Genomic DNA, 26872 nt, shown 5'->3' with positions numbered 1-26872 from the left:
GGTAGTTTGCAGCAGGTAGGTAATTTAACTGTAGGATTAAGAACAGACTGATCATGAGCACAGCATGCTATCGAATAGTATGACTATTTAGATGGGATATTTGGAACAACGTTATATATATATATATATATATATATATATATATATATATATATACATTTACTGTACGTACCAATTCCAGGTCTGATCTCCATCGGAAGCTTTTCCACACTGACGAAAACAAGTTTGGCGCATGCGCATACACCTTTACAGTGCACTTCCCAGACAGCCGTTAGATGGCAGTAACCCTCCATGTATGATTTATATATATGTTTGTATAATTGCGAACGCAGTGAGCACTAACTATGAGACCCTGCAGATCGTGTCTGTCTGTCTGTCTGTCTGTCTGTGTGTGTGTCTGTCCCGCTGTTACACCACCCGCCCGCCACCAGAGGGCGCAGCTGTATCACACAAAACACACGCACGCACTCACACACACACACACACACACACACACACACACACACACAACTTAACTTAAAAAACGTAACTTAAAAAAAAACTTAACTTAAAATGAAAAAGAAAAAACTTGATTTTTTTTTTTTAAACACTTAACTTAAAAATAAAATCTTAAAAAAACGTAACTTACATTTTTTTTAAAACACTTAACTTCAAAAAACTTAACTTAAAAATAAAATCTTAAAAACACAAAAAAACTTAACTAAAAAAAAAAACTTTAAAAACACTTATAACTTCAAGAAACTTGTATGTAATTATGTATGTAAGTATGCCATTTATTCTAATTGTTGTTACTGCCATTTACGAGCTGTGTTCGCTTCCCGTCTTACTTGTTATATGATTGCAACTCCACAGAGATAAAGACGTACTCCCAGGACGGCGTCTGTCTCACAGAGTCAGGCCTGTGTCAGCTCCAGTCTCTGGTGGAGCCTCTGACGTCGCCGCGACGATACCGCAGGTAACCATGACAACACCGATGACATCATTAAAACCATTCTGACCTGAGATCAGATTCATACGAGGTTTCCCACTGGACACACACTGGTCTGATGAACCCATTCTGACCTGAGATCAGATTCTAAAAAAATGTCAGTCGTTCTTCGATTTTTCAAAAATGGCAGACCTACAAGCTCGTAGCGCGCCACTCGGTGGCGCGCTATGAGCTTGTAGATCTGCTATTTTTCAATAGCTAAAGCATAACATGATGCTTACGCCAAAATGGGTTCCCGTTCAGAATGGGTTAATAGAAACATATTATTGTAATGAGCGGCACAAAGACCAGTGCTCTTTTAAAGGTATTATAGCATTTCATGAACCTCTCCCTCTGTGTGTGTGTGTGTGTGTGTGTGTGTGTGTGTGTGTGTGTGTGTGTGTGTGTGTGTGTGTGTGTGTGTGTGTGTGTGTGTGTGTGTGTGTGTGTGTGTGTGTGTGTGTGTGTGTGTGTGTCTCTCTCTCTCACAGGTCCAAACCCAAGTTGAAGTTGCGCATCATCAACCAGAACACAGTCTCTGTGCTCCAGACCACTGTAGACACGCCCACAGGTACACACGCACACATGCATGCACGCACACACACAGCAGTGTTGTTTTCGTCGACTAAAACTAAGACGAAAAATGTTCGTCGACCACCTATCTTCACTGACAAAAACGAAATGAAAACTAAGCTACGATGACTACAACTAAGACTAAATATACTGACAATTTCGTCGACAAATAAAAACTAGACTAAAATGTTAGGAAAGGACTAGTGGACAAGAGATCCAGTATAAGTCATTTTACACTTGGTTGCCGAAAATAGCCGATCTACAAGCTCACAACGTGTCGCGCTGCGACGCGTTGTGATCTTGTAGATCGGCTATTTTCAGCAAGTGTAAAAACAGTCATTGCGACGGCATCAAGGCCCGCCAAAATACATTTTAGTCGACTAAATCACCTGTAGATTTAGTCGACTAAAACTAGACTAACACTAAAACATTCCAGGTGACTAAAATTAAGTTTCAGTCCAAAGACTACGACTAAACTAAAATAGAAATTTGCTGCCAAAAACAACACTGGCACACACACACACACACACACACACACACACACACACGCTCGCGCGCGCTCGACAGACAGACAGTGACCTTTGACCTTTGACCTCTCCAGGTGAGATGGATCAGATGGAGGAGGTGAAATCCGACTCCAGTCCAGAGAGAGGCGGCCCCGCCCACCATGACGATGATGTCACCAAGGGGGCGGGGCTGGAGGAGGAGCTTACCGACGGCAACAAGAAGAGGAAGAGGAAGCCCTACCGCCCCGGTGAGGCCACGCCCCTTTCTGACACTTATAAACCACGCCCCCATTTAACCACACCCCCTTTTAACCCCTTACACGGCAGTGTTGTTTTCGTCGACTAAAACTAAGACGAAAAATGTTCGTCGACTAACTTTTTTCACTGACTAAAACAAATGGAAACTAAATGAAAACTAAGCTATGATGACTAAAACTAAGACTAAATATACTGACAATTTTGTCGACAAATAAAAACTAGACTAAAATGTTAGGAAGGGACTAGTGGACAAGAGATCCACTATGAGTCATTTTACACTTGGTTGCATGCTGAAAATAGCTGATCTACAAGCTCACAATGCGTCACAACGCAACACTTTGTGAGCTTGTAGATCGGCTATTTTCAGCAAGTGTAAAAACACTCATTACGACGGCATCAAGACCCGCCAAAATACATTTTAGTCGACTAAATCAATTGCAAATTTAGTCGACTAAAATCTTATGACATTTAGTCAACTAAAACTAGACTAACACTAAGACTTTCCAGGTGACTAAAATGAAGTTTCAGTCCAAAGACTATGACTAAACTAAAATAGAAATTTGCTGCCAAAAACAACACTGTTACACTGTGTGTGTGTGTGTGTGCGTGTGCGTGTGCGTGTGCGTGTGCGTGTGCGTGTGCGTGTGCGTGTGCGTGTGTGTGTGTGTGTGTGTGTGTGTGTGTGCGTGTGCGTGTGCGTGTGTGTGAGACAGGCATCGGGGGTTTCATGGTGAGACAGAGAGGAGGTAAGACGGGTTCCGCTTCAGGCAGAACCAAGCGATGTCGGAGCGATTCAACGGAGACACTTCCCGTCGGAGACGAAGGTTTGTTTACGTTTTTATACCTGCCTCTGTTTACCTATGCCTATGAGCAAGGCACTGTTCACCTACTTATGAGCAAGGCACTGTTCACCTGCCTATGAGCAAGGCACTGTTCACCTGCCTATGAGCAAGGCACTGTTCACCTACCTATGAGCAAGGCACTGTTCACCTACCTATGAGCAAGGCACTGTTCACCTGCCTATGAGCAAGGCACTGTTCACCTGCCTATGAGCAAGGCACTGTTCACCTACCTATGAGCAAGGCACTGTTCACCTACCTATGAGCAAGGCACTGTTCACCTACCTATGAGCAAGGCACTGTTCACCTGCCTATGAGCAAGGCACTGTTCACCTGCCTATGAGCAAGGCACTGTTCACCTGCTCCGTCGTACAGTCTGGAGCAACGGAAGCTCTGATCATGAGTCAAATATAAATGCTTCCGTCATACAGTCTGGAGCAACGGAAGCTCTGATCATGCAGTAAAATATAAATCCTTCCGTCATACAGTCTGGAGCAACGGAAGCTCTGATCACGAGTAAAATATAAATGCTTCCGTCGTACAGTCTGGAGCAACGGAAGCTCTGATCATGAGTCAAATATAAATGCTTCCGTCATACAGTCTGGAGCAACGGAAGCTCTGATCATGAGTAAAAATATAAATGCTTCCTGTCGTACAGTCTGGAGCAACGGAAGCTCTGATCATGAGTAAAATATAAATGCTTCCATCATACAGTCTGGAGCAACGGAAGCTCTGATCATGAGTCAAATATAAATGCTTCCATCATACAGTCTGGAGCAACGGAAGCTCTGATCATGAGTAAAATATAAATGCTTCCGTCATACAGTCTGGAGCAACGGAAGCTCTGATCATGAGTAAAATATAAATGCTTCCGTCGTACAGTCTGGAGCAACGGAAGCTCTGATCATGAGTCAAATATAAATGCTTCCGTCATACAGTCTGGAGCAACGGAAGCTCTGATCACGAGCAAAATATAAATGCTTATGTCGTACAGTCTGGAGCAACGGAAGCTCTGATCATGAGTAAAATACAAATGCTTCCGTCATACAGTCTGGAGCAACGGAAGCTCTGATCATGAGTAAAATATAAATGCTTCCTGTCGTACAGTCTGGAGCAACGGAAGCTCTGATCACGAGTAAAATATAAACGCTTCCGTCATGCAAGGGGAACTTTCTCAGGACTTCATGGGCAAAGAAAATCCACTTCAAAATATAAAAAATCGGTCAGAAAGACGCTTTTTTTTCTTCCTTTATTTTGGCCCAAAATTATTTTTCATATAATCCGTTAATCAAAGACAGCTGGCGTTAATTACCTCGCGCTATTCACTAGAACTCTGTCACCGTCGCTAACTTGTGGGTTTGGTAAACTGAAAAGAAAAATAAATAGTTGAGTTGTCCTGTTGAGTGTAAATAGTGCCCGCTGCCTTGAATTAGTTTGCAATGTAGCATTTAGAAGACAATGGCAAGTCGTCGGCAGGTGGGATAGGTGTGAAGATCATTAGAATAGATGGGGAAGAGGGGGCACGGTGGCACAGTTGGTAGTGCTGTCGCCTCACAGCTAGAAGGTCCTGGGTTCGATTCTCGCTCGGAACGCTGTGGGTGCTGGCGGCGTGTTTCCTCCTCCGCATCATCAGTGCCCATACCCGAAGGCGGGGGTTGGCGAAAGGGCCTTTCTGTGTGGAGTTTGCATGTTCTCCCCGTGTCCCCTAGGGTAGGTACCCTCACATGTTCTCACTGTGTCCCCTAGGCTAGGTACCCTCACAAAAAACATGCAGTAATCCTGGTCACTAAACTGCCTCCCCCTGGCCAGCCGGGGCGCCTGATGGAGGGGAAAGGAACTGGTCGGAATAACGTGTTCCTTCCACGCGCTACGTCCAACCAGGGAAACTCCCCCCTGTCAGGTGTAAAGGAGCAACTTGGACACTCATGCATGAAGGAAGCATGAGTTCAAGTCCGTTGCTCTCCCCTTGTCCCCCATATATGGGGACTAGGTTGGTCTCCCCTTGTCCCCCATATATGGGGACTAGGTTGGTGGAGGGTGTGTAGAGCCCAGGATCACATTAGATGATTGACACAGGGGTGAAAAATGTGGGATAAAATAAAAAAAAGAACTATACCGTTCAGCCGTCAGAATTGAGTTCAGACATGCTAAAGTGTTAAATCAGGTTTTTCTTTTGGTTCTACAACAGGGTACCTGGGTATTGTAGTTTCAAAGCGAGTTTTGTAGTTCTAAAACTAATAATAATAAAGTAATAAAGATGATGACACTAAAGTTAATTCTGATTCTGACAATAGTCATACTGTGTGTGTGTGTGTGTGTGTGTGTGTGTGTGTGTGTGTGTGTGTGTGTGTGTGTGTGTGTGTGTGTGGTCAGGGTGGGGGGACACAGCGCCCCCTGCTGATCAGGCAGAGAAGGTGAAGAAGAGATACAAGAAGAAGAAAACTAAATTGGAGGAGGAGTTCCCTTCTTACCTGCAGGTACGCGCACGTGCACACACGCACAAACACACACACGCACAAACACACACACACACACACACACACACACACACGTGCACACACACATGCACACACACAAACCAGTGTTGTTTTTATCGACGAAAAATGTCGACTAACTAAATGAAAACTAAATGAAAACTAAGCTATGATGACTAAAACTAAGACTAAATATACTGCCAATTTCGTCAACAAATAAAAACTAGACTAAAATGTTAGGAAGGGACTAGTGGACAAGAGATCCAGTATAAGTCATTTTACACTTGGTTGCATGCTGAAAATAGCCGATCTGCAAGCTCGCTGCGCGACGCGTTGTGAGCTTGTAGATCGTCTGTTTTCAGCAAGTGTAAAAACACTCATTACGACGGCATCAAGACCCGCCAAAATACATTTTGGTCGACTAAATCAACTGTAGATTTAGTCGACTAAAACTAGACTAACACTAAGACATTCCGGGTGACTATAATGTGACTAAAACTAAATGAAAACTATTCAAAAGACTAATGACTAAAACTAAAATCTAAATTTGCTGCCAAAAACAACACTGACGCGCAAACACGCCCATGTGCACGCGCTCAGTCCGCTCTGTAACGCGATTGGTTGTTTCGGAAAAACAGGAGGCGTTCTTCGGCCGCGACCTATTGGACCGCAGCAAGGAGCTGCAGGAGAGGAGGGCGGCGCCGGCCGTCTCTCAGGACCAATCGGAATCCAAAGGCCCCGCCCCCAGCCTCCAAGGACACTCCCCCTCTGCTGCTGCCACTGCTGCCATGACGACCAGTGCAAACAGGAAGCAGGGGACGCTACGTAAGGACACGCCCCCTTTTTCTAAATCCTGACAGTTTTCTGAAAAACCCTATGTTTCTATGTCAGTGGTGCTGAAAGGGTTAAAACCCTATGTTTCTATGTCAGTGGTGCTTAAAGGGTTAAAACCCTATGTTTCTATGTCAGTGGTGCTGAAAGGGTTAAAACCCTATGTTTCTATGTCAGCGGTGCTGAAAGGGTTAAAACCCTATGTTTCTATGTCAGTGGTTCTGAAAGGGTTAAAACCCTATGTTTCTATGTCAGTGGTGCTGAAAGGGTTAAAACCCTATGTTTCTATGTCAGTGGTTCTGAAAGGGTTAAAACCCTATGTTTCTATGTCAGCGGTGCTGAAAGGGTTAAAACCCTATGTTTCTATGTCAGTGGTTCTGAAAGGGTTAAAACCCTATGTTTCTATGTCAGTGGTGCTGAAAAGTTAAAAACGTTCGCTCCGAAAGAATATATATTCAAAGATTTGTGCCACATTTTCACGATTCTTAAAAAATAGCAGATCTACAAGATCGTACAAGCTTGCATATCTGCTATTTTTCAATAGTTAAAGTAGAACATAATGCTTAAAACACCAAAAGGGGTTCCCGTTCAGAATGGGTTGAAGTGTGACACCATACGCTTTGATTAAAAGTAATAATTTAATCATTCAATTACTTTATTTTTATTTTGCCAAGTTATGGACTGCATTAATTATTTCTGGTTCAATCGCAAAAGCATTTCATAAACTCAGTTTTTACCACCTGACCATCTGTCACTCAGCCATTTGTTGTTAATATAATTATGAGTATAATTATCATCATTATCGTTTATTTCGCCCACTGTTCTCCTGTTTCCACGTCTTTTCAGAGCGAGCTCTTATTTTGAAGACCAAAAAACTCCCAGGCCGTGAACCGGAAGTAAAAAAAAAAGAATTACCCAAAAAAACCAAACCAAAAAATTTGCGGATGGTCGTTGAATAGAGCGTCGCAGTCCCGCACCCTACCACCAGGGCCCAGGAAATGATTCCCCGTTCATTTTCCTCATAGACATTTCAAACAGTATTTATTTAAAGACCTTTTAAAGCCTCGGACAAAGCCAACTCGAGTTGTGACAAATCATGACAACAAACAAAGATTTTTGGGCCGAACAAATAATTAGAAAGAAGACAAAAACTGCTTTTTTAAATCTTTTTTCTTCTTTGTAATTATTTGTTCGGCGCAAAAACATTTGTTGGTTGTCATGATTTGTCACGACAAGAGTTGGCTTTGTCCGCGGCGTAACAGTCTTTAAATACTTTTTGAAATGTCTATGGGGGAAAATGCATTGGGAATTATTTCCTGGGCCTGGCAGGGGGCGGGACTGCGACGCTCTATAAAGCCAGCCGGGGCGCCTGATGGAGGGGAAAGGAACTGGTTGTAATAACGTGTTCCTTCCACGCGCTACGTCCAACCAGGGAAACTCCCCCCTGTCGGGTGTAAAGGAGCAACTTGGACACTCAGGCATGAAGGAAGCATGAGTTCAAGTCCGCTGCTCTCCCCTTGTCCCCCATATATGGGGACTAGGTTGGTCTCCCCTTGTCCCCCATATATGGGGACTAGGTTGGTCTCCCCTTGTCCCCCATATATGGGGACTAGGTTGGTGGAGGGTGTGTAGAGCTCAGGATCACATTAGATGATTGACACAGGGGTGAAAAATGGGTTACAAAATCGTTGGATAAAAATTATAAGTAATAAAAACAAATATATAAAGCCTGTTTTGGTGGATAGATGGTCGTTGACTAAAGTCTGTTTTGGCCAAAAACAAAAACTCTTGGAAAATCCGCAGATATAAATATCAATTCTTCTAAATGTGATCACGTGGAGGCAGGCGACATTTCCGCTTCCCGTTACCTTGCGGCTGTATCCGTTGCTTAGCAACCAAGAGGCATGCGCTGGAGAAGAGAAGAGCGCCACCTGTCATAAACCTCTGAAATGACCATGTGACGGAGATCTGTCATGCATTTAGTTCATATCTGTGTGTGTGTGTGTGTGTGTGTGTGTGTGTTCATCCAGTCATGAATGAAGACACTTTGTTGGATCTTTCTTCAATCCTGAAAACACACCCTATGTCTGGACACGCAGGTACACGCACGTACACACACACGCATGCACGCACGCACACACACACACACACACACACACACACACACACACACACACACACACACACTCATACAGTATGTCTGTGCTACATGCAACATTATTATTATCATCATCAGCTGTCATTTATACTTTTTTTTTAGTCATTTCACTATTGTGAAGTTATCTTATGATTGACAGCATTGATTGACTCTCTCTGTCTCTGTCTCTGTCTCTGTCTCTGTCTCTGTCTCTGTCTCTGTCTCTGTCTCTGTCTCTGTCTCTGTCTCTCTGGCTCTGTCTCTGTCTCTCGCTGTCTCTCTGGCTCTGTCTCTGTCTCTGTCTCTGTCTCTCTCTGTCTCTCTGTCTCTGTCTCTCTGTCTCTGTCTCTGTCTCTGTCTCTGTCTCTGTCTCTGTCTCTGTCTCTGTCTCTGTCTCTGTCTCTGTCTCTGTCTCTCTCTCTCTCTCTCTCTCTCTCTCTCTCTCTCTCTCTCTCTCTCCCCCCCCCCCCCCCCCCCCCAGCGCGTCTAGTTATGAATGACCCCTCGGTGACCTCGTCGGCCCTCCAGCCAACAGGAAGTGGTGGGCGTGGCCAGAGAGCTGTACAGGAAGAGCCTCTGGACGCCATTTTGAGTCCTGAACTGGACAAGATGGTGACCGATGGTATGTGGCTGTGTGTGTGTGAGTGTGAGTGTGAGTGCGCGCGCTCGTACCTGTGCTTTTCATGTTTTTGATTAGGCGTTCCATCGGGCTGGTTTGAAGCACAGCCAGCTTGATGGCTGTTTCAACCAATCGGATTACTGCCTCGAAACGAGCTGTTGTATAATTACTTGCGCAAGCAGAGCATATTGTGGTCGTGCTGCTACGAATGCATGTGTATGCCTTGGTAGGCATTGATGGTGACGTAATTAAGATATGTACCAATGCCCGGTTATAACTGGCTTTTGATGGTGACGTAATTAAGATATGTACCAATGCCTGGTTATAACTGGCTTTTGATGGTGACGTAATACAGATAGGTTTCAGTTTTTTATGGCTGGCTCTGGGGCCATCACGAAGAAGGGGAAACTACGCCGGAGGAAAAATAAGTATTTTATTTACATACTTGTGAAATAGTAATTAATGAACTGAATCAAAGTTTCCAACTTAAAATTGGCAGGGAAACATGCTGCCCAAAACCTAGCTCTGGTCCATGGCTCTAACGCGTTTCATTTAGAGCTATGTTACTCTCAACTTCCGCCGCTCGCATGAATGCAGACCAGCCTCTACTCTTTGGCGTAAATAAAAAGAACGTTTTTGCTACTCACCAAAACAAAGGCGAGTTGTGTCATTCGTTCTTCTTATTTACGCCAAAGAGGAGAGGCTGGTCTGATTTCGATTTGAGATCTAAAACGGAAAGTCCCATAGCCTTATACTGCGCAGGGCAGAATGGTAGAAGCAGTAGAATGCTATGGACCAGAGCTAAAGTCCCATAGCCTTATACTGCGCAGGGCAGAATGGTAGAAGCAGTAGAAGGCTATGGACCAGAGCTACCCAAAACGTATAACCAAAAAAAACAAATGAACAAGGTTTCTCTCCTGCGGCCCCCCCTGCAGCCTGTGGAGAAAAGCAGATCTGTAGTGCTGTGAGAGCAGGTCTCTTAACCCATTCTGACCTGAGATCAGATTCATACGAGGTTTCCGCCGGACACACACTGGTCTGATGAACCCATTCTGACCTGAGATCAGATTAAAAAAATGTCAGTCGCTCTTCGATTTAAAAAAAATGGCAGACCTACAAGCTCATAGCGCGCCACTCGGTGGCGCGCTATGAGCTTGTAGGTCTGCTATTTTTCAATAGATAAAGCATAACATGATGCCAAGACCAAAATGGGTGCCCGGTCAGAATGGGTTAAAGGCCCGGGAGGCCGTCAGATTACATACATGTACACATACAGACATTACCTTTAATTTACCCGAAACTGTAAACATATTTCTCACGTCACCGTCGACATCCAGTATACATTCCTATACCAGCTTACATACATACGTTACCCGTTAGTTAACCAATATCGAAACGTATAAATTACATCATCGTTGACGGTAAGTTATAACCTCTTCTTTAGTATTTAACCCATTCTGACCTAAGATCAGATTCTAAAAATGTCTTTGATTTAAAAAAAATAGCAGACCTACATAGCTCGTAAGCTCGTAGATCTGCTATTTTTCAATAGCTAAAGCATGACATAATGCTATAACACCAAAATAGGTTCCCGTCCCAAAATGGGTTAATTTGATTGTTTTACAGAGAGGCTGAGATTTGAAAGTTCGAGCAGCGGTCGACAGTACTTGCGCGCTCTGCTTGCGCACTAGTAGGCCATTTTATGTTGCTATACGCGCGAGTAGGCACTCGACAGAATGCACTTCTAGTTCTACGTCTTTGTGAGGTGTTTCTGACATCCTGGTGTTTTGCTTCATGTCTTCTTCAGGAGCCATTCTCAGCAAACTCTTCAAAATACCTGGTAAGACTTTATTAATATTAGTTTAATTAGTATTATTATTATCATAGTCTATCAATAATCTACCGTTCCCTATCCGGTCTGCCCCAGTCCATTGAGTTGTTCAGATCCTTATTGAGAACTCACCTCTTTTTCCGCGGCTTTTAACCCATTCTGACCTGAGATCAGATTCATGCGAGGTTTCCACTGGACACACACTGGTCTGATTAACCCATTCTGACCTGAGATCAGATTCTAAAAATGTTAGTCGTTCTTCGATTTTTCAAAAATAGCAGACCTACAAGCTCGTAGCGCGCCACTCGGTGGCGCGCTATGAGCTTGTAGATCTGCTATTTTTCAATAGCTACAGCATAACATGATGCTAACACCAAAATGGGTTCCCGTTCAGAATGGGTTAATTCCACTTGATTGTCTTAAAATATGAGTTTTATGATGTTTGTGATGATGTTTATGATTTTACCTGTCCGGGCGCTGCACTTTGGGTCAGCTTCTGTTGTTTTAAATGTGCTATATATAAATACAGTTAGTTTTGATTAATCTCACGTAGGTAGGCCTTTTCCAGGATTATGTCAATTGTCTAATAATCACAATCATTTGAGATGATCACAGTTTTTGTGTCACAATAGTCAATTGTTTCTATGTTGAAAAGAATACACAAGCTGAAATAGGCCTGGACCGTGGCTCAGCGGTCCAGGTCTGGACTGTGGCTCTTTAAAAATATATATGTATATATATTATATATAAAGTAAAGTCGAAAGTCACAAACAAACATTACCAAAAAAAGCTTAAATGGCAGATCTACAAGCTTAAAGGTGATATAGACAAGTTTCCAGTGTTTGTACACAGAAGTGAGTGAGTGTTTCCAAACAAATGCATATCTAGCTCCACCCCCCTCCCCCCCTCATTCTATTGGCTGAGCCAGGTCACTTCAGGCTATGGGATTGTTGTTGCTGCTGGGAGGGACGCTATGGATATTGCGCTCGTATGGCTAAATATGGCATTACAAAATTATTCATTTCTATCAATATCTTAGTTACAACAATGACATTGAGTTGACATGTTTTTTTAAGGGTAACTGTAGCATAATCGCAGTCCCGCAAATGAGGAAGTAGGAAGTAGAGGACACTCACTGGCTCTCAATTCAATTCTCTTTTATTTGTAATCGTGCATATAAAACATATTGCCCCTCAAATGCCCCCAGCCACTACAGCATCGTTCATTCATGTGAACTACTCTGTCCACGGTTATTCATTGCAATGAAGAAAAATCGCTATGATGATCCGCGACAGCCTGTCACCGTTGGCGAGCACAGGTTGAATGCATGCTTCAAGCCGGCCAGCCGGCCGGCAGGCAGTCGCCGCGGTGGAGCGGCGGTGCAGGGTGAAATACTATTGCTCACTTCATTTCAACAAAAGCACATACAACCCACTCCACATGAACGAGAACGATATTGATGTAGGCCTAACCAGGAGATTTTATTGGGGTCTGAGTTGTTCTGTGGGGTGCTTATTGCTGCTGGTGTTGTTCAGTTTCACACCACCCAACCATGCACTATACATAGCGATTCTCATCATTTCAATAGGCTTACATATTAAATCATAAACATACTATTTCACATGAACAATGTTAGTGAAACTAAGATATGGGGATAATATTATACATTGCAATTGAAATCGCATTATAATACTGCAGTGCTGGGTTGAACACACCGTCACTGCCTCGCGCTGCAATTGCCTAAAAGTTTAAATCCCCTCTGACGTCCCGAGTAGTAAACTGTAGTGCATTCAGCCACAGGGGGGAAAGGGGGAGTGTGCTGTTGCAGGAGAACACCTCAGCATCATAATATAGGGAAAGATAGAGGGGGAAAAGGCCAAAAGAATACATTTATATATATTTTAAATTATGGCTGAAAACTTGTCTATATCACCAACCAGCGTTGTAATTGTAAGCTTGTAGATCAGCTATTTCTGCTATTATTATTATTATTATTATTTGTTTAAAGTATTAAAAACAATGAATTTCAGGAATCTCTTTGAAATATTTCAGTTATTTGATTTGATAACCAGGCATACATTAACCCATTTAGACCTGAGGACGATTTAATGTATTTGAAAATCCTGGACAGTTTTCTGATGAACCTCATGTTTCTGTGTCAGTCGTTCTCAAACTATTTCATGTCAAGGACCCCCAGAATTATATGTACTAGCCCTTACCCGTTGTGAGATATTTGTGGCCGTAGGGGGTACTGCGCCCGGGTGCGTTTTTAATTCACTAATAAATTCATTAATAATCATTAATGTGTCAAATTGAAAAAAAGGGCTTCGTTACGCCCTCCATATGCATATGGTCAATGCCTGTGTTAATGCCTGTGGGAGCGATTGGTGCAGGCATTGAGGAGATAATGCGGTGTTTCTGACACACACACACACACTCACACACTCACACAGACATTCGGTTAATTATAGTATGATGATTTGGCCTCCTACCCCCATCTCAAAATATGTTGTTCCAGGGACCCCCCCTCCCCAGAAGCAAAGGTTTGAGTTAAAAATGTTCGCTCTGAAACGATACATTCCAAATTTGCGCCACATTTTCACGCTTTTTCAAAAAATAGCAGACCTACAAGCTTCTAGATCTGCAATTTTTCAATAGCTAAAGTATAACATAATGCTTAAATATATTCTTCATGTACCAAAATGTTCACTTCAAGTTCAGTCACAACTATTTCCCACTAGGCCGAGGAATACATTACAACCTTTTTGACGTGTGTGTGTGTGTGTGTGTGTGTGTGTGTGTGTGTGTGTGTGTGTGTGTGTGTGTGTGTGTGTGTGTGTGTGTGTGTGTGTGTGTGTGTGTGTGTGTGTGTGTGTGTGTGTGTGTGTGTGTGTGTGTGTGTGTGTGTGTGTGTGTGTGTGTGTGTGTGTGTGTGTGTGTGTGTGTGTGTGTGTGTGTGTGTGTGTGTGCGTGTGTGTGCGTGCACAGAGTTGGAGGGTCAGGATGTGGAGGATTTGTTCTCAGCAGTGCTCAGTCCTAACAGCAGCATACACACACACACTGTTACCAAGACCCACGTGCACACAGGTGAGACACGCACACACACACACACACACACACAGATACTGTACAAACACCCATAAGGAGGTTGATGTTTACTCTGTCTCTCTCTCTCTCTCTCTGTGTCTCTGTGTCTCTCTCTGTCTCTGTCTCTCTCTGTCTCTGTCTCTCTCTGTCTCTGTCTCTGTCTCTGTCTCTCTCTCTCTCTCTCTCTCTCTCTCTCTCTCTCTCTCTCTCTCTCTCTCTCTCTCTCTCTCTCTCTCTCAGTGTTGAACGGTGTGGGGGGGCAGGTCGTGCCTAATTTCACTACATCTCCCATGATGCAGAGCGGTTCTGGAGTCCTGCCTCTTCCTGACAGCAACAGGTAATTCTCCAGAATGCTGCGTGCAGTATTTAACGGGAAACTTCATCCTTTTTGCAAAAAAATAATAATATGTTAATGATGTTTTGGTGGTCTTTATGTGTGTAAATATGTGTTTTTAGAATATTTTATGTTTTAGCAGTGAGCCCAGTGTCTCTGATGTCATGGACACTGGGCTCACTTCCTTCCTGGACTACATGTCATGTTGTCTCAGTAAGACAGCTTCTGTTGAGAAGCCTCTGTTTTAAGTTCTACGCTAAGTACACTAAATAATGTTTGTTAACTAAACGCACGCACTTCAACAGGAAGTTGACCCCGATGGGAGGCGATGTGATTGGTCCGTGGGGACCAGGCTCCTCCCCCTCGGCCAGCCCGGCAGAACAGGAAGTGATGTCGAACGCCCAGAGGAGCACGCTGAAGTGGGAGAAGGAGGAAGTGTTGGGAGAGATGGCGACGGTGGCGCCGGTCCTGTTCGCCAACGTCAACTACCCCGATTTAAAACTGCAGTACCCAGGTACCCTGTTTTAGAACTACAATACCCAGGTACCCTGTTTTAGAACTACAATACCCAGGTACCCTGTTTTAGAACTACAATACCCATGTGCCCTGTTTTTAGAACTACAATACCCATGTACCCTGTTTTAGAACTACAATACTCTGGTACCCTGTTTTAGAACTACGATACCCAGGTACCCTATTTTAGAACTACAATACCCAGGTACCCTGTTTTAGAACTACAATACCCAGGTACCCTGTTTTAGAACTACAATACCCAGGTACCCTGTTTTATAACTACAATACCCATGTACCCTGTTTTAGAACTACAATACCCATGTACCCTGTTTTAGAACTACAATACCCATGTGCCCTGTTTTAGAACTACAATATCCAGGTACCCTGTTTTAGAACTACAGTACACAGGTACCCTGTTTTAGAACTACAATACCCATGTGCCCTGTTTTAGAACTACAATACCCAGGTACCCTGTTTTAGAACTACAATACCCATGTACCCTGTTTTAGAAGTACAAAACCTGATTTAGAACTACAGTAACTGACCTAAAACTACAATAGAGGGTATGCGCGTGACATCATCATCATACCAGGAAGTTATGCGGGAACACCTACTGATTGGCAAAACACTACTTTGTATGGCCTCGACAGCCCCGTACATCCACACAGAAAAGTCCCATTTCATTGCATGAAATGACTTTAACCCATTCTGAACGGGAACCTTTAAGCTTTAGCTATTGAAAAACAGCAGACCTACAAGCTCGTAGCGCGCCACTCGGTGGAAAAATCGAAGAACGACTGACATAGAAACATAGCTTTTTCAGAAAACTGTCATTATTTAGAAGACATTTGTAGAATCGTTCCCAGGTCAGAATGGGTTAAACAACATTAAATTCACTCGATCTGCCATTCACTGTATGCATACTGTATCACTGTATGCATGCGCATACCCTCTGTGATAACAGTATATATGCAGGTACACCAAATCAAGTACGGTAATGAAGTGCATTTACAGTTTACGCATTCATCAGACACTCTTAATCCAGAGTGATTTACAGTAAGCAAGAACAGCATGTGGTAATGTGTGTGTGTCTGTGTGTGTGTGTGTGTGTGTGTCTGTGTGTGTGTGTGTGTGTGTGTGTGTGTGTGTGTGTGTGTGTGTGCGTGCGTGCGTGCACAGATTGGTCTAACAGGGTGAAGCAGATTGCTAAACTGTGGAGGAAAGCCAACTCTCAGGACAGAGCTCCATATGTGGTGAGTGTGTAGATCTGTTCATAGATCTACAAGCATCTATACATGCATAGTATGCTGTAGTGTAAGCATTCTTTAGCGGGGACAGCCAATCGGACTGCTTTATTGTCTCCAGATCAACCAATCAGAAATGCTTTATTCTCTCCAGGTCAAAGCCAGGGACAACCGGGCTGCGCAGCGTATGAACAAGGTGCAGGTCTCCAGTGATTCGCTGAAAAGGACCCAATCGCAGGAGCCGCTCCCTGACCACGCCCCTTACGACCCCGCCTCCGTGGAGACGGACAGCGTGTTCAAACCCCGAGAGACGGAGCACGAACAGGAATGGAAATACAGACAGGTAGACAGACAGGTAGACAGACAGGTAGACAGACAGGTAGACAGACAGGTAGACAGACAGGTACACAGACAGGTACACAGACAGGTAGACAGACAGGTACACAGACAGGTAGACAGACAGATATACAGACGGGTAGACAGACAGACGGGTAGACAGACGGGTAGACAGACAGACAGGTAGACAGACAGATATACAGACAGGTAGACAGACAGGTAGACAGACAGGTAGACAGACAGGTAGACAGACAGGTAGACAGACAGGTAGACAGACAGACAGGTAGACAGACGGGTAGACAGACAGACAGGTAGACAGACAGATATACAGACGGGTAGACAGACAGACGGGTAGACGGGTAGACAGACAGACGGGTAGACGGGTAGACAGACAGACGGGTAGCCAGACAGACAGACAGACAGACAGACAGACATGTGACAGGTAGACAGACATACAGGCAGACAGACAGGCAGGTAGACAGATGGACAGACAGACAGGTAGACAGACATACAGGCAGACAGACAGGCAGGTAGACAGACATACAGACAGACAGACGGACAGACAGTAGTGTTAAGTAACTACGTAAATTTTTACTTACTTTTACTTTACTGAATTCTTGCGATTGAGCTTTTACATCTACAACTTTGTAACTGTCTGTCTGTCTGACTGACTGACTAAAACAACAGACAGACAGACAGACAGACAGACAGACAGACAGACAGACAGACAGACAGACAGACAGACAGACAGGTGTGTGTTAACCATCATCAGTTGGACCCAGGGCGGGAAATCAACTCATCAGGAGCCAAATTAATGCATTTTAGTAAATAATACAAAAATGATCATACTTGTGACAATAGATGTTGCAACAATCATAATCGTGATTATCATCTTAACCGTAACGCTGCAGCCCTGATGCAGATGACCGCTATATATACCGCTATATATCGGCTTAGAATGGAAATAAAAAAAATCACACCCGTGTGAAGTGAGGGGCCCTAATATATTAAAGTCTAACTCATGTTGATTTGGTGATGTAAAACAAACGGTGCAAACACAAACATTAAGCGCCATTAACAAGATAACATAACGAGACAATATGACGTAATCATTATGATCATTATGACGTACATCTTGGCGTTTACAAAACAAACATTGAACTAAAGACAAACCTGTTTATAGGAGGGGGGAGGGGCTAGGGGAGGGGCCAGCGCTCCTCAAAACATAGCAAAACTATTAGTTGCACTGAGGTTTTAATCTCCCGCCCTGACTAGCAACCATTGGTAACCATAGTAACCAGTAGGATGCATGCTAGGGGGATGAATACATAAATACGTGGTTGGATGGATGGATGCATTATTATGAATTTCATTGACTTGCCACCAGGGGGCATGATAAATGCCGTAGCCTATAAATGGTTTAATTACTGCATGCGTTTGTTGAACTGTTAATGTCTTAATTGTGGTTTAAAGAGGGTGAGGTCAATGATGCATGCGTTTGATAATCTGCTAATTTATGTTAATTTATGCTAATTGTCGTTAAAAAGGTTAATGAGGTTAATGAGCCACCGAGGTCCCTGGAAAGACCCCTCCCCCAAAGCAAAGTTAAAGAATGTCCCTGGCAGGCTTCTGTAGACGGAGCTGGAAGACTGGCTCTGGTAAGGGATCCCCTGTTCCCTGTTTGTGTTAGCCGTTAGCCATTAGCATCACAGGGATTCTTCTGTTCCATGTTTGTGTTAGCCGTTAGCATCACAGGGATTCTTCTGTTCCATGTTTGTGTTAGCCGTTAGCATCACAGGGATTCTTCTGTTCCATGTTTGTGTTAGCCATTAGCACCAGACGGATTCCCCTTTTCTCTGTTTGTGTTGGCCTTTAGCCATTAGCATCCGAGACATTACAATTTTCTGTTAGTGTTAGCCAATAGCATCAGATGGATTCCCCTTTTCTCCGTTTGTGTTAGCCATTAGCATCAAAGGTATTCCCCATTTCCCTGTTTGCGTTAGCCGCTAGCATCTGAGTGATACCCCCCTTTCTCTGTTTTTGTTAGCAGTTAGCATCAGAGGGATTCCATCGAGATTCCCATTTTCTTTGTGTTAGCTGTTAGCATCAGAAGTTAGCCTGTTAACTATTAGCTACAAGAATTCTGGAGGTTAGCGTGTTAGCTATAAAAAATATTGGGGGTTAGCTTGTTAGCTATTAGCTATCAGAATACTGGAGGTTATCCATCAGAAGAGGTTATATTTTTGCGCTTGGCGTGGATTGTGGAAAAATATATGACTTATAACAGGTCAAAACACCATGGCAGTTCTTTAGAAAGACGACTCACACCAGCTGCTAAAACTCCACGGTACAAAGTGTGTAGAGCTCCCCCTGGTGGAATGTTTAGGCTCGTACAGTGGACTCTTTATGTTACTTAAAGGACAACCTTCGTTTTTGTTTTGGGTTGTTTTTAGAGAAAGTAAAAGATGAGTGTTATTTTTATTTATTTTTCATTTGCGGCTTTCTTTCGTTTTAGGGATTTAGCTGTTTTTGACAGGGGGGCTGGGGGCATTCAAACATGGGGCTAAATATGTATTTTTTCCAAATTTTATAGCGATTTTTATTTTTTTTAATTTTTCTTTACTATAGTCCTACTAGACCCCAATAAAGTACAACTGGCCACAAAAGATCACAGGATCTACTGAATGTGAAGGAGGCCTACTGGGCGGAAGCCACACTGTGTGTCATAGGCTCAATATGTCACTTTGACACATCCAGTAGATCCCGTGATCTCCTGTGGCCAGATGTCAAAAAACGGCTAAATTCCCTAAAACGAAAGATGGCAAGCAAATGAAAAAACAACCAACACTCATCTTTTACTTTCTCTAATAACACCCTTAAAGCAACAACACAACTAAAGTTGTCCATTAAGGATTAAGGGAATCGTTTTGACCAGTAGATTATTCCATATATATATTAGTGTTCTGTAAGGAATAATATGTTGTTTTGGGAGAGCAGGTGTTGTTTCAGGATTGTCCCCCTGCATGTTAATGTAGAAAGTCACTCATCGCATTAAACCACTCACTCACTGACAGACAGACAGAACATGAAGTCACAAAGGTTCAAATGTGTATTCATCCTTTAAATATGTAAATATAATTAGGGGTGCACGATAATGACATTCATGACCGATATCCCATTTACTTGCAGAGTCATATCTGCCGACGACGATTCTGACCGCGATTCCGATATTATACAGAAGACCACAATGGAAACCTATCAATTAATCAGACCAGTGTGTGTCCAGTGGAAACCTCGTATGAATCTGATCTCAGGTCAGAATGGGTTAATCAGACCAGTGTGTGTCCAGTGGAAACCTCGTATGAATCTGATCTCGGGTCAGAATGGGGTTAATATATGTCTCTGCTTTCAACTACAAAATGATATTTTTTTTCAGGAAATGAAAATTATACATTTTTCAGGAAATTGAGAAAACCTTATATTTTGAAAACCAAGCAATACAGCCTCATCAAAGTTGGTGTGAGTTTATATATCGTCAATTACTTCCATGGGACGGGGAGAGGTGGTGGAGTTAGCTGCTTTAGCAGACAGTTTGAGAGGAGGAGAGGTGGTGGAGTTAGCTGCTTTATAGCAGACAATTTGACGGTCCGATGGAGTTAAGAGGTTTTGTCAAGTGTTTTTTACTACTTTCCATTGGTTCAATATTTTCGAAACAACACACAGACGTAAAGGGTGTTCAATATCACTGATTTATGGAACAACACACAGACGTAAAGGGTGTTCAATAGCACTGCTTTATGGAACAACACACAGACGTAAAGGGTGTTCAATAGCACTGATTTATGAAACAACACACAGACGTAAAGGGTGTTCAATAGCACTGATTTATGAAACAACACACAGACGTAAAGGGTGTTCAATAGCACTGATTTATGAAACAACACACAGACGTAAAGGGTGTTCAATAGCACTGATTTATGAAACAACACACAGACGTAAAGGGTGTTCAATAGCACTGATTTATGGAACAACACACAGACGTAAAGGGTGTTCAATAGCACTGATTTATGAAACAACACACAGACGTAAAGGGTGTTCAATAGCACTGATTTATGAAACAACACACGGACGTAAAGGGTGTTCAATAGCACTGATTTATGAAACAACACACAGACGTAAAGGGTGTTCAATAGCACTGATTTATGGAACAACACAGACGTAAAGGGTGTTCAATAGCACTGATTTATGGAACAACACACAGACGTAAAGGGTGTTCAATAGCACTGATTTATGGAACAAATTTAGTTGAGGTTTCCCCCCGACAGACCTGAGATCAGACCTGAGATCAGATTCATACGAGGTTTCCACTGGACACACACTGGTCTGATTAACCCATTCTGACCTGAGATCAGATTGTCAGTCGTTCTTCGATTTTTCAAAAAAATAGCAGACCTACAAGCTTGTATTGCGCCACTCGGTGGCGCGATACGAGCTTGTAGATCTGATATTTTTCAATAGCTAAAGCATGACACGATGCCGACACCAAAATGGGTTCCCGTTCAGAATGGGTTAAATGTAGAATCGATCGACGGTCACACTATTACTGCCTCGTCAATATCTGTGAAAATAACCGGTATTGTTTTTCGAGTCCGATAACCGATCTTTACGGCCGATATGGAACGAATCCGATCATGTCGTTGGTGCATCTCTAATCGGAAACGTTATGTATCTCTCCTTCAGATCCAGACGGTGTAAAAAAGACGTTTAAACTCGTGTCTTCTCCCTCTCAGATCCAGCGACAGCAGAACAAGGAGCAGGCCAAGATGGAGGCGTGTCAGAAACTGGAGCAGGTGAAGAGCGACATGCAGCAGCGGCAGCAACAGCAGCACCACACCGCGTTGCTAGGCAACCATCCCATGGTGGGAGGAGGAGGAGGAGTCTCCCCCGAGGCGGGGAGCCGGAGCCCCGCCCACCCCGGGGGCGGGGCTTCCCCTCTCCAGGTGAGAGGTCATAATAACTGTGTTTTGGATTGTTGTCCAAAAGGGCGGAGATGAGGGGCACGGTGGCACAGTTGGTAGTGCTGTCGCCTCACAGCTAGAAGGTCCTGGGTTCGATTCCCGCTCGGGACGCTGTGCGCGCCTGCGGCGTGTTCCCTCCTCCGCGTCATCAGTGCCCATACCCGAAGGCGAGGTTTGGCGAAAGGGCCTTTCTGTGTGGAGTTTGCATGTTCTCCCCGTGTCCCCTAGGGTAGGTACCCTCACAAAAACATGCCGTAATCCTGGTCTCTAAAACTACCTCCCCCTGGCCAGCCGGGGCGCCTGATGGAGGGGAAAGGAACTGGTCGGAATAACGTGTCCCTTCCACGCGCTACGTCCAACCAGGGAAACTCCCCCCTGTCAGGTGAAAAGAAGCAGCTTGGACTCCTCATGCATAGAAGGAGGCATGAGGTCAGTCCGCTGCCCCCCCCCCCAGGTTGGCAGAGGAAGTGTAGCGCCCAGGATTACATTAGATAATTGGCACTGGGTGAAAAGAAAACTGGGTTACAAAATCGTGGGATATAAAAATTAAGAAAAAAAAAAAGATGTTGAGGTATACGCATGGTGATAAGAGAACCAGCGCTCACTTCACATGGGTGTGATTTATTTCTTAATAAAGGTATTTGCGCATGCATAAAGTAAATGGCAGATAGAGTGGCAAAGTGAATGTAAGGGAGTTTAGCCCATTCTGACCTGAGATCAGATTCATACGAGGTTTCCACTGGACACACACTGGTCTGATTAACCCATTCTGACCTGAGATCAGATTCTAGAAATGTCAGTCGCTCTTCGATTAAAAAAAAATAGCAGACCGGCGCGATACGAGCTTGTAGATCTGCTATTTTTCAATAGCTAAAGCATAACATGATGCTGACACCAAAATGGGTGCCCGTTCAGAATGGGTTAAAGCAATTTAATGCAATCGGATAGGACTTTTCTGTGTGGATGTACCATATGGACCATGGGATGTACACATGAGCCATGGGATGTACATTTAAAAAAAGAAAAATACGGTATTCACTTAAAGATTAAGCTTATAAATAAATGGACAAAAAAAGCATTTCGTCTATAATTTCTGTAAGTTTTGTAAACACACAATCTTTAGGTCAGTTAATGGTTATATTCAGTGATTTCACTTAATTCAAATATCACTTATTTTTCTTTTGTTTTGTTGTGATAATCCTCTCTACTATAGAGTGTGCTGACCATTTAAGGAGGTCCTCCCTGTCCCCAGTTAACCCCTGGGGGTCAAAAAACCATAGGTTTCGTTTTTGGCTCTCTATCCTGATTGGATGAAAGGCTTTGGGTCCCAGCCAAAAACGAAACCTAAGGTTTTTTGAGTGAAATCACTGAATATACCTTTAAACAAAAACGTTTCATTTTTTTATTGATTGTTACTTTTTTAATAAAACAACAATAACCTTCCAGGTCAGGCCACACCCACACGACGACGTCTTCCTCCGGCCACAAGTCCCGCCCCCCTCCTCCGGGTTCTCCCCCCACCACCCCCACTCGCCCTCGCCCCGCCCCTCCTCGCCCTGGGACCGCCCCCCGGCCACGCCCCCTCCCCAGCAGCAGCAACGCCACGGCGGATCTCTGAGTGCCTCGCCCACGGCCCACGATGCACTGGGGCCTCCGTCCCCCGCCGACCCCTCCTCCAGGCCCGTGATGTCACAACAACAGACCCCGCCCAGGCCCGTGATGTCACAGCAACAACAGACCCCGCCCAGGCCTGTGATGTCATCACAGCAACAACAGACCCCGCCCAGGCCTGTGATGTCACAGCAGCAGCAGCAGGGTGAGTTGTTTTGTTTGCTGACTGATCCCAGTACAGCCTTAAAGGAGAATTCCATACTAAAAGGCTTTCTTTGTAGTTGTTACGTCCCCATCAAAGAGGTCCAGGTGTTATTTTGTGCAAAAGCTCCTTATTGGCTACTTCCCCTACCATAAGCCCTAAATGAATTGCATTGAATTGAATGGGGCTTTGCTTATTTCCATTGCTCAAGATTTCTTTTTTTTTGTATATATCCTCTCTTCATAATGTAAATAATATCCCAAGCGGCACACTTTACTACCGTACTTATTTAGATGGAAATAAGAGAATTAGCACAACACCCCATAGCCCCATTAAATTCAATGCAATTCATTGAGGGCTTATGGTAGGGGAAATAGCCAATAAGGAGTTTTTGCACAAAAAAACACCTGGACCTCTTTGGTGGGGACGTAACAACTACCGGTACAAAGAAAGGTTAAGAAAGGTAAAAAGCTCTTCTAGCATGGAATTCTCCTTTAACCCGTTTGAGATCTGAGATCAGATTCTCTTTTCTTGAAAAAGCTATGTTTCTATGTCAGTCGTTCTATGTCAGTCGTTCTATGTCAGTCGTTCAGACCTACAAGCTCAGATCTGCTATTTTTCAATAGCTCAAGCATAGCATGATGCTGCTAACACCAAAAGGGGTTCCCGCCCAAAATGGGTTAAAGGACCACTTCACCACTTTTCAACCTATCTTCATATAATAGGTCCTCACTAATAATCATGATAAAATGGCGCAATTATTTTCTACTCGGTCTGTGTCTCATATATAGGAGGGCTGTGGGCAGTTTAGAAACCGTCTTCCAGTGACATCATCGATGGGGAATACAAGCTAATAGAAACTGCAGGCTTTCTAGTCCTGAAAAGTTGCAATGCGAAAATGGAAGCCATCGTTCTCACGATAATGAAAATCTAAACATTTTTGTAAAATAATCTTGTTCTTGCCCAATGATGATGTCACTGGAAGACGGTTTCTAAACATGCCCACAGCCCTCCTATGAGACACAGACCGAGTAGAAAAAAATCCTGCCATTTTATCATGATTATTAGTGAGGACCTATTATATGAAGATAGGTTGATAAAGTGGTGAAGTGGTCGTTTAAGATAGAAACTGACCCAGTATATAAATCCGGATAAATTTGCAATCCTGACCTCTTGACCTCTGCTCCCTATAGGACCCCGCGGGGGGGTGATGAGCCCCCCCTCAGGAATGACCCCTGACCTTTCGTCCAGACACTCCTCCGCACCCTCCCCCCACCACCACAGGATGATGATGTCAGAGTTCAAGACCCCCATGCCCCCCCACCTCCAGCCCCCCCAGGACTCCTCCCCCCACCGGAGCCCCACCCCTTTCGCCTCCTCACGACCTTCCCCCGACCCCTACGGCTCCTCCCCTCGACCCCACGACCCATATGGCTCCTCCCCTCGACCCCACGACCCCTACGGCTCCTCCCCGCGACCCCACGACCCCTACGGCTCCTCCCCTCGACCCCACGACCCCTACGGCTCCTCCCCTCGACCTCACGACCCCTACGGCTCCTCCCCTCGACCCCACTCGGACCCTTCCTACTTGGCTCCTCCCCCCGCTGCCGCCGCGCTGCGATTGGACCAGTTCGGGCCGCAGCAGGCGGCGCCGTCCAATCGGAGGGTTTCCCCCTCCCACCACCCCCCCTCCCCCCTCGACCCCTTCGCCCCTCCCACCGCGGCGGACCGCTACCCGCCGTCCCCGGGGAGCCAGCGGAGCACCGACTCCTTCCACCACCACCAGCAGGGGGCGACGTCCTCTGGGACGCTCAGGTAGGCCATGTGACCTTTGTTCCTCCTAGATGCAGGTAGTTCATTTCATAGACATATTTACCTGATAAGCCCAAAGCTTATCGATACCGGGTACTGGATACGCCCAAAGCTTATTGATACCGGGTACAGGATAAGCCCAAAGCTTATTGATACCGGGTACTGGATAAGCCCAAAGCTTATTGATACCGGGTACTGGATAAGCCCAAAGCTTATCGATACCGGGTACCGGATAAGCCCAAAGCTTATTGATACCGGGTACTGGATAAGCCCAAAGCTTATTGATACCGGGTACTGGATAAGCCCAAAGCTTATTGATACCGGGTACTGGATAAGCCCAAAGCTTATCGATACCGGGTACCGGATAAGCCCAACGCTTATCGATACCGGGTACTGGATAAGCCCAAAGCTTATCGATACCGGGTACTGGATAAGCCCAAAGCTTATTACTTGGGCAAGCAGAGCGCGCAGGTAATAGTTTCGCCCGGCTCGTACGCACCGTCCCATCCAACCCGCCACTTTTGATGCGTATGCACCGTCCCAGCAAATTGTTCCTTATTTGCTGGGACCAGATTACATGGTGTGTGTATAACTAGCTCCCAATGATGACGTAAGAAATATGTGGATTAAAGGACCCAATGCCAGAGTGTAATTGGTTTTCGATGGTGACGTAATGACGATATGTTTTAGTGTTGGGAGGATTAAAGGTAATGCTCCTGTGTTTACATGTATGTAATCTGTAATAATGACGATATGTTTTAGTGTTGGGAGGATTAAAGGTAATGCTCCTGTGTTTACATGTATGTAATCTGTAATAATGATGATATGTTTTAGTGTTGGGAGGATTAAAGGTAATGCTCCTGTGTTTACATGTATGTAATCTGTAATAATGACGATATGTTTTAGTGTTGGGAGGATTAAAGGTAATGCTCCTGTGTTTACATGTATGTAATCTGTAATAATGACGATATGTTTTAGTGTTGGGAGGATTAAAGGTAATGCTCCTGTGTTTACATGTATGTAATCTGTAATAATGACGATATGTTTTAGTGTTGGGAGGATTAAAGGTAATGCTCCTGTGTATACATGTATGTAATCTGGCACCACTGCCGTATCAGGCACAGTTTGCTGGGAAGGTGCATACGCATCAATTGTGGCGGGTTGGCTGGGACGGTGCGTACGGCGCAAAGTAACCACAGTATACCGCTAATCAACTTACAAATTACATATACATATACATAGTATATGTATATGTAATTGGTTGACAGTTTGTAGCGGTCGAAAGTACTTGCGCGCTCTGCTTGCGCACTAGTTGAATCTATATTTCGGTCATTTAAAAACAAAACAAAATGGTTGTTAACTAATTTACATTGATTAGTCAACATTGATAACAGGTACTCGATAAGCTTGTTGTTCTGGACTTCCATCCCTAGACATCGTAACACCAACGGGTCATATGCTATATTCCAGATAGATTTGTGAAGATATTAAAATGAGCGATACTGTATTCTGTCCTTTTTTCCCTCAGACCGCCCGTCGACCCCGGAGCCCTCCGGCCTGCGGGCGGAGCGGGGCCACCGGCCAGCGGAGCCGGGATCGAACCCCTGATCCACCACCAGGTACGCACGCACCTCGTCCATCTGACCAATCACAATTCAGCATCTGAACTGACCAATCACA

The 26872-nt window shown here is 44.3% G+C and overlaps 1 protein-coding gene across 1 annotated transcript in view; it reads left to right on the top strand.

Moving 5' to 3' along the window:
* Positions 1-26872, top strand: part of LOC310867508 (uncharacterized protein) — a 131103-nt gene that overhangs the window by 44706 nt on the left and 59525 nt on the right. Inside the window, 19 exon segments of the mRNA XM_083777622.1 lie at positions 853-955; positions 1459-1538; positions 2142-2294; positions 3018-3128; positions 5517-5620; positions 6256-6442; positions 8479-8547; positions 9067-9207; positions 11012-11044; positions 14024-14122; positions 14363-14459; positions 14762-14970; positions 16149-16222; positions 16368-16556; positions 18097-18207; positions 21340-21549; positions 23014-23383; positions 24574-25195; positions 26721-26811. Coding sequence (XP_083633748.1) covers positions 853-955; positions 1459-1538; positions 2142-2294; positions 3018-3128; positions 5517-5620; positions 6256-6442; positions 8479-8547; positions 9067-9207; positions 11012-11044; positions 14024-14122; positions 14363-14459; positions 14762-14970; positions 16149-16222; positions 16368-16556; positions 18097-18207; positions 21340-21549; positions 23014-23383; positions 24574-25195; positions 26721-26811 — 3053 coding nt within the window.

Source organism: Protomyctophum parallelum (assembly GCF_964188405.1).
Source record: "Protomyctophum parallelum genome assembly, chromosome: 12".
Classification (NCBI taxonomy): domain Eukaryota; kingdom Metazoa; phylum Chordata; class Actinopteri; order Myctophiformes; family Myctophidae; genus Protomyctophum; species Protomyctophum parallelum.
The sequence above is the reverse complement of the archived record's forward strand: the minus strand, read 5'-3'. Positions and strand labels throughout refer to the sequence as shown.